The sequence below is a fragment of the Oncorhynchus gorbuscha genome, linkage group LG05 (genome assembly GCF_021184085.1).
Source record: "Oncorhynchus gorbuscha isolate QuinsamMale2020 ecotype Even-year linkage group LG05, OgorEven_v1.0, whole genome shotgun sequence".
Classification (NCBI taxonomy): domain Eukaryota; kingdom Metazoa; phylum Chordata; class Actinopteri; order Salmoniformes; family Salmonidae; genus Oncorhynchus; species Oncorhynchus gorbuscha.
Window position 1 is genome coordinate 90,008,473 of NC_060177.1, and position 10,000 is coordinate 90,018,472.

At 39.0% G+C, this 10,000-nt stretch overlaps 1 protein-coding gene across 1 annotated transcript in view; it reads left to right on the top strand.

Annotated features, from left to right (window-relative positions):
- Nucleotides 1-10,000, top strand: part of LOC124036646 (extracellular matrix organizing protein FRAS1-like) — a 142,273-nt gene that overhangs the window by 84,813 nt on the left and 47,460 nt on the right. Inside the window, exons 23-24 of the mRNA XM_046351469.1 lie at nucleotides 1,656-1,883; nucleotides 3,684-3,797. Of these exons, the coding sequence (XP_046207425.1) occupies nucleotides 1,656-1,883; nucleotides 3,684-3,797 (342 nt within the window). The remainder of the gene's footprint in view (nucleotides 1-1,655; nucleotides 1,884-3,683; nucleotides 3,798-10,000) is intronic.

A 10,000-nucleotide genomic window follows, 5' to 3' on the forward strand; every position in this document is an offset into this window, starting at 1 on the left:
TCATTACTGTTAGACAGAGGTAGACTGGCTGGTCATTACTGTTAGACAGAGGTAGACTGGCTGGTCATTACTGTTAGACAGAGGTAGACTGGCAGGTCATTACTGTTAGACAGAGGTAGACTGGCTAGTCATTACTGTTAGACAGAGGTAGTCTGGCTGGTCATTACACTAATACTGTTAGACAGAGGTAGACTGGCTGGTCATTACTGTTAGACAGAGGTAGACTGGCAGGTCATTACACTAATACTGTTAGACAGAGGTAGACTGGCTGGTCATTACTGTTAGACAGAGGTAGACTGGCTGGTCATTACTGTTAGACAGAGGTAGACTGGCTGGTCATTACTGTTAGACAGAGGTAGACTGGCAGGTCATTACACTAATACTGTTAGACAGAGGTAGACTGGCTGGTCATTACTGTTAGACAGAGGTTGGCTGGCTGGTCATTACTGTTAGACAGAGGTAGACTGGCTGGTCATTACTGTTAGACAGAGGTTGGCTGGCTGGTCATTACTGTTAGACAGAGGTAGACTGGCTGGTCATTACTATTAGACAGAGGTAGACTGGCTGGTCATTACTGTTAGACAGAGGTAGACTGGCTGGTCATTACTGTTAGACAGAGGTAGACTGGCAGGTCATTACACTAATACTGTTAGACAGAGGTAGACTGGCTGGTCATTACTGTTAGACAGAGGTAGACTGGCTGGTCATTACTGTTAGACAGAGGTAGACTGGCTGGTCATTACTGTTAGACAGAGGTAAACTGGCAGGTCATTACTGTTAGACAGAGGTAGACTGGCTAGTCATTACTGTTAGACAGAGGTAGTCTGGCTGGTCATTACACTAATACTGTTAGACAGAGGTAGACTGGCTGGTCATTACTGTTAGACAGAGGTAGACTGGCAGGTCATTACACTAATACTGTTAGACAGAGGTAGACTGGCTGGTCATTACTGTTAGACAGAGGTAGACTGGCTGGTCATTACTGTTAGACAGAGGTAGACTGGGTGGTCATTACTGTTAGACAGAGGTAGACTGGCTGGTCATTACTGTTCGACAGAGGTAGACTGGCAGAAAGTACTATAAGCTATTCGCTCTTTCTTGGGGAGAGATATGGAGCAGATGAGAAAAAAAAACTAATTTCAAGCTCTTTGATTATGCTAAGTCAAGGTAACTTTCAGTTTAGAAATTCCAATCAGCATGCCAGACTGTTCCTAGGGCTGTGTTGCCAGACTGTTCTGAGGGCTGTGTTGTCGTAGTGTTGTCGCCCTCATTAAAGTAGTCATGATTAAACTCTTAATGGACAATATCTATCACTAAAACTGTTACATTCTGACATGCCTAAATATAACATAAAGAGAGGGGAAAAAATGACTTCCCTTGTTTCCCTCCCTCCCTCCCTCCCTCCCTCCCTCCCTCCCTCCCTCCCTCCCTCCCTCCCTCCCTCCCTCCCTCCCTCCCTCCCTCCCTCCCTCCCTCCCTCCCTCCCCTCCCCTCCCCTCCCCCCCTCCCCTCCCCCTCCCCCTCCCCTCCCCCCTCCCTCCCTCCCTCCCCTCCCCTCCCCCTTCCCCCTCCCTCCCCTCCCCTCCCTCCCCTCCCCTCCATCCCTCCCTCCCCCTCCCTCCCTCCCTCCCTCCCTCCCTCCCTCCCTTCCTCAGGAGGAGTCCATCACCTTCACCATAGTCCAGGCTCCCCGTCACGGCACCATGGAGCGGACCAACAACGGACAGCACTACCGTCAGACCAACAGCTTCACCATGGACGACGTCTACCAGAACAGAATCAGCTACAACCACGATGGATCCAACTCACTGAAGGACAGATTCACCTTCACTGTAGCTGACGGGACTAACGTCTTCTTTATGGTGGAGGAGGCAGGCAAAGAGGTGAGGAGAGGAGAGGGTGTGTGTGTCTCTCTCTTTCGGTCTGTCTCTGTCTCTCTCTCTTTCTTTCTCACTCTGCCTCTCTCTTTGTCTCTCTCTCTCTCTCTCTCTCTCTCTCTCTCTCTCTCTCTCTCTCTCTCTCTGTCCTTGTCTGTCTGTCTCTTTCTCTCTCTGTCTCTCTCTCTTTCTTTCTCACTCTGTCTGTCTGTCTGTCTGTCTGTCTGTCTGTCTGTCTGTCTGTCTGTCTGTCTGTCTGTCTGTCTGTCTGTCTGTCTGTCTGTCTGTCTGTCTGTCTCTCTCTCTCTCCTTGTCCCTCTCTCTCAATTCAATTCAATTCAATTCAAGGGCTTTATTGGCATGGGAAACATGTGTTAACATTGCCAAAGCAAGTGAGGTAGACAACATACAAAGTGAATATATAAAGTGAAAAACAACAAAAATTAACAGTAAACATTACACATACAGAAGTTTAAAAACAGTAAAGACATCTCTCTCTGTCCCCCTCTCTCTCACTGTCTCTCACTGTCTGTCTGTCTGTCTGTCTGTCTGTCTCTCTCTCTCTCTCACTCCCTCTCTGTCTCTCCCTCTCTCTCTGTCTCTTTCTTTCTGTCTTTCTCTGTCTGTCTCTCTCTCTGTCTGTCCCTCTCTCTCTCTCTGTCCCCCTCTCTCTCTCTGTCTCTTGTCTGTCCCGCTCTCTCTCTCTCTCTTTCTCTCTCTCTGTCCCTCTCTCTCTCTGTCTCTCCCTGTCTCTCTGTCTCTCTCTGTCTGTCTCTGTCTGTCTCTCTCTATCACTCTCTCTCTAACATGTTATAACTCTCTCTCTCTGTCTCTCCCTGTCTCTCTGTCTCTCTCTCTCTGTCTCTGTCTGTCTCTCTCTATCACTCTCTCTCTAACATGTTATAACTCTCTCTCTCTCTGTCTCTCCCTGTCTCTCTGTCTCTCTCTGTCTCTCTCTCTCTGTCTCTGTCTGTCTCTCTCTATCACTCTCTCTCTAACATGTTATAACTCTCTCTCTGTCCCCCTCTCTCTCTCTGTCTCTCCCTGTCTCTCTGTCTCTCTCTGTCTCTCTGTCTCTGTCTGTCTCTCTCTATCACTCTCTCTCTAACATGTTATAACTCTCTCTCTCTCTGTCTCTCCCTGTCTCTCTGTCTCTCTCTGTCTCTCTCTCTCTGTCTCTGTCTGTCTCGCTCTATCACTCTCTCTCTAACATGTTATAACTCTCTCTCTCTCTGTCTCTCCCTGTCTCTCTGTCTCTCTCTGTCTCTCTCTCTCTGTCTCTGTCTGTCTCTCTCTATCACTCTCTCTCTAACATGTTATAACTCTCTCTCTCTGTCTCTCCCTGTCTCTCTGTCTCTCTCTCTCTGTCTCTCCCTGTCTCTCTGTCTCTCTCTGTCTCTCTCTCTCTGTCTCTGTCTGTCTCTCTCTATCACACTCTCTCTAACATGTTATAACTCTCTCTCTCTCTGTCCCCCTCTCTCTCTCTCTGTCTCTCCCTGTCTCTCTGTCTCTCTCTCTCTGTCTCTGTCTGTCTCTCTCTATCACTCTCTCTCTAACATGTTATAACTCTCTCTCTCTCTGTCTCTCCCTGTCTCTCTGTCTCTCTCTCTCTGTCTCTGTCTGTCTCTCTCTATCACTCTCTCTCTAACATGTTATAACTCTCTCTCTCTCTGTCTCTGTCTGTCTCTCTCTATCACTCTCTCTCTAACATGTTATAACTCTCTCTCTCTCTGTCTCTGTCTGTCTCTCTCTATCACTCTCTCTCTAACATGTTATAACTCTCTCACTGCCTCTGTCATTGTGTAGGTGTTGACGGCTGCACCACAAAAGTTTAAGATTGACATTCTGCCAGTGGATGATGGAACACCTCGTATCGTCACAAACCTGGGTCTGCAGTGGCTGGAGTACATGGACAACAAGGTAAATACCAAACAATACAATACAATACCGTACCATAACATATAATACCAAAACATACCATATAATACCATACCATACCATATAATACCATACCATATATTACTATACCATATATTACCATACCATATATTACCATACCATATAATACCATACCATATAATACCATACCATATATTACCATACCATATAATACCATACCATACCATATATTACCATAACATATATTATCATACCATACCATATATTACCATACCATATATTACCATACCATATATTACCATACCATATATTACCATACCATACCATATATTACCATACCATATAATACCATACCATACCATATATATTACCATACCATACCATATATTACCATACCATATAATACCATACCATATATTACCATACCATACCATACCATATATTACCATACCATACCATATCATACCATATATTACCATACCATATATTACCATACCATACCATATATTACCATACCATACCATATAATACCATACCATACCATATATTACCATACCATACCATATATTACCATACCATATATTACCATACCATACCATATATTACCATACCATACCATATATTACCATACCATACCATACCATATATTACCATACCATACCATATAATACCATACCATATAATACCATACCATATATTACCATACCATATATTACCATACCATACCATATATTACCATACCATACCATATATTACCATACCAGAATGTATGCACACATGACTGTAAGTCGCTTTGGATAAAAGCGTCTGCTAAATGGCATATATTATTATTATATTATTACCATACCATACCATATATTACCATACCATACCATACCATATATTACCATACCATATAATACCATACCATATAATACCATACCATATATTACCATACCATATATTACCATACCATACCATATATTACCATACCATATAATACCATACCATATAATACCATACCATATATTACCATACCATATAATACCATACCATATAATACCATACCATACCATATATTACCATACCATATAATACCATACCATATAATACCATACCATATATTACCATACCATATATATTACCATACCATATAATACCATACCATATAATACCATACCATATAATACCATACCATATATTACCATACCATATAATACCATACCATATATTACCATACCATATAATACCATACCATATATTACCATACCATATTGGGACGCAACCGACTTGCATGTAATGGGGTTACACATTTTCTCCACTGTCATGATGATTGGTTCCCACTCGTCAGTTGGTCCTTCTGTTCTGTGCAATTGTCACGCCTTGGTCATTGTATTTTGTGTTTTCGTTATATTATTTGGTCAGGCCAGGGTGTGACATGGGTTTATGTTATTGTATTTTCGTATTGGGGTTTGTAGTATTTGGGATCGCGTCTGATTAGGGGTGTTTGTATAGGCTGGGCTGCCTGAGTCGGTTCTCAATCAGTCAGGTGGTCCTGTGTAGCTCAGTTGGTAGAGCATGGCGCTTGTAACGCCAGGTTAGTGGGTTCGATCCCCGGGACCACCCACACGTAGAATGTATGCACACATGACTGTAAGTCGCTTTGGATAAAAGCGTCTGCTAAATGGCATATATTATTATTATTATTATACCATATAATACCATACCATATATTACCATACCATATAATACCATACCATATATTACCATACCATATAATACCATACCATATATTACCATACCATATATTACCATACCATATAATACCATACCATATATTACCATACCATATAATACCATACCATATATTACCATACCATATAATACCATACCATATATTACCATACCATATAATACCATACCATATATTACCATACCATATAATACCATACCATATATTACCATACCATATAATACCATACCATATAATACCATACCATATATTACCATACCATATAATACCATACCATATATTACCATACCATATAATACCATACCATATATTACCATACCATATAATACCATACCATATATTACCATACCATATATTACCATACCATATAATACCATACCATATATTACCATACCATATAATACCATACCATATATTACCATACCATATAATACCATACCATATAATACCATACCATATAATACCATACCATATATTACCATACCATATATTACCATACCATATAATACCATACCATATAATACCATACCATACCATATATTACCATACCATACCATATATTACCATACCATATAATACCATACCATATATTACCATACCATATATTACCATACCATATATTACCATACCATATAATACCATACCATACCATATATTACCATACCATATAATACCATACCATATATTACCATACCATATATTACCATACCATACCATATATTACCATACCATATATTACCATAACATATATTACCATACCATACCATATATTACCATACCATATAATACCATACCATATATTACCATACCATATATTACCATACCATATATTACCATACCATATAATACCATACCATACCATATTATACCATACCATACCATACCATATATTACCATACCATACCATATATTACCATACCATATAATACCATACCATATAATACCATACCATATATTACCATACCATATATTACCATACCATATATTACCATACCATATAATACCATACCATATTATACCATACCATACCATACCATATATTACCATACCATACCATATATTACCATACCATATAATACCATACCATACCATACCATATATTACCATACCATACCATATATTACCATACCATATAATACCATACCATATAATACCATACCATATATTACCATACCATATAATACCATACCATATAATACCATACCATACCATATAATACCATACCATATAATACCATACCATATATTACCATACCATACCATATAATACCATACCATACCATATATTACCATAATATATATTACCATACCATATAATACCATACCATACCATATATTACCATACCATATAATACCATACCATATAATACCATACCATATATTACCATACCATATAATACCATACCATATATTACCATACCATACCATATATTACCATACCATATATTACCATACCATACCATATATTACCATACCATATATTACCATACCATACCATATATTACCATACCATATAATACCATACCATACCATACCATACCATATATTACCATACCATACCATATATTACCATACCATATAATACCATACCATATAATACCATACCATATATTACCATACCATATAATACCATACCATATAATACCATACCATACCATATATTACCATACCATATAATACCATACCATATAATACCATACCATATATTACCATACCATACCATATAATACCATACCATACCATATATTACCATAATATATATTACCATACCATATAATACCATACCATACCATATATTACCATACCATATAATACCATACCATATAATACCATACCATATATTACCATACCATATAATACCATACCATACCATATATTGCCATACCATACCATATATTACCATACCATATAATACCATACCATATATTACCATACCATATATTACCATACCATATAATACCATACCATACCATATATTACCATACCATATAATACCATACCATATAAGTCAGGATAGTCAGGATTCTAGCAGCCGTATTTAGCACTAACTGAAGTTTACTTAGTGCTTTATCCGGGTAGCTGGAAAGTAGAGCATTGCAGTAGTCTAACCTAGAAGTGACAAAAGCATGGATACATTTTTCTGCATCATTTTTGGACAGAAAGTTTTTGATTTTTGCAATGTTATGTAAATGGGAAAAAGCTGTCCTTGAAACAGTCTTTATATGTTCGTCAAAAGAGAGATCAGGGTCCAGAGTAACACCGAGGTCCTTCACGGTTTTATTTGAGACGACTGTACATCCATCAAAATTAATTGTCAGATTCAACAGAAGATCTCTTTGTTTCTTGGGACCTAAAACAAGCATCTCTGTTTTATCTGAGTTTAAAAGTAGAAAATTTGCAGCCAACCACTTCTTTATGTCTGAAACACAGGCTTCTTGCGAGGGCAATTTTGGGGCTTCACCATGTTTCATTGAAATGTACAGCTGTGTCATCCGCATTGCAGTGAAAGTTAACATTATGTTTTCGAATGACATCCCCAAGAGGTAAAATATATAGTGAAAACAATAGTGGTCCTAAAACGGAACCTTGAGGAACACCAACATTTACAGTTGATTTGTCAGAGGACAAACCATTCACAGAGACAAACTGATGTCTTTCCGACAGATGAGATCTAAACCAGGCCAGATCTTGTCCGTGTAGAACAATTTGGGTTTCCAATCTCTCCAAAAGAATGTGGTGATCAATGGTATCAAAAGCAGCACTAAGGTCTAGGAGCACGAGGACAGATGCAGAGTCTCGGTTTGACACCATTAAAAGGTCATTCACCACCTTCACAAGTGCAGTCTCAGTGCTATGATGGGGTCTAAAACCAGACTGAAGCATTTCGTATACATTGTTTATCATCAGGGAGGCAGTGAGTTGCTGCGCACAGCGTTTTCAATTCTCTTTGATGGGAATGGAAGATTCGATATTAGCCAATAGTTTTTTATATTTTCTGGGTCAAGGTTTGGCTTTTTCAAGAGAGGCTTTATTACTGCCACTTTTAGTGAGTTTGGTACACATCCAGTGGATAGAGAGCCGTTTATTATGTTCAACATAGGAGGGCCAAGCACAGGAAGCAGCTCTTTCAGTAGTTTAGTTGGAATAGGGTCCAGTATGTAGCTTGAAGCTTGATATGCAGCATATCATACCATATAATATCATACCACACCATACATACCACATCGTCAGGAGTACACGGACAACAAGGAAAAACAGGCTTGTCACCTTTGGAGTGCACTACTTTTGACCAGGGCCCAGGCTAGTCACCCGGTTTCACTATTTTCTGTCATTGTGGGTGTCTACAATAACAAAATACATTGTAATTATAGGAAACAAAATATAAATCAAATCAAATCAAATTGTATTTGTCACATGCGTGGAATACAACAGGTGTAAACCTTACCGTGAAATGCTTACTTACACAGCCCTTAACCAACAATGCAGTTAAATAAATATAGAATTTACTAGGTTGAATATAATTTAATAGCCAGGGTAGATCCACCTATGTTAATATAATATAATTGCATGGCTAGGCCTATCTGCATTCCGTTTGTGTTACGCTCTCGCCCCCTGCTGGTCTTAGATGTAGTTACAGGTGCAGTTTAATTAAACCCCGTTTCAATTCAATTCAATTCAATTCAAGGGCTTTATTGGCATGGGAAACATGTGTTAACATTGCCAAAGCAAGTGAGGTAGACAACATAGAAAGTGAATATATAACGTTTCTCATATTGATTTTCCCAGAGCACTATACTACGTATGTGGTGTGAGGAGTTAGCGAGTTAACGTTGGTCAACTCTGAGTTCAACTCGGGATAACAGGTACCACGAATGTGGCTCAAACCTTTTTAGCCAGGTACATTTATATGGAAATGACTCTTTCAGAACGAACCTGCTCCGGGACATCCTGAATGAAGTGTCTGAGATCCGAGTTGAAGACCAGTGACATCAGATTCACAAAGATTGTGTCATCCCCTTCAGTTGAGGAAGGGGGACTAAGGGACTAACAGCATATTTTATTAATCAAATCAAATGTTTTTGTGCGTAAAAAAAAATAGTAAAGTTAAAATAATAATTTCATTACGGATTTAGTAATTACAAATCAAATTGTATTTCGCACCTGCGCTGAATACAACAGGTAGACCTTACAGTGAAAAGCGTACTTACAAGTCCTTAACCAACAATGCAGTTCAAGATATATAGTTAATAAAATATTTATTAAATAAACAAAAGTTGTTTAAAAAAATTAATGAATCGAAACGTAACACAAAAAATGTACTTAACAATAACAAGGCTATATACAGGGTACCGGTACAGAGTCAATGTGCGCGGGTACAGGTTAATCGAGGTCATTTGTATAGTGACTATGCATCAATTATAAACAGCGAGTAGCAGCAGTAAAAACAAAGGAGGGGGGGGGGGTTCAATGTAGATAGTCAGGGTGGCCATTTG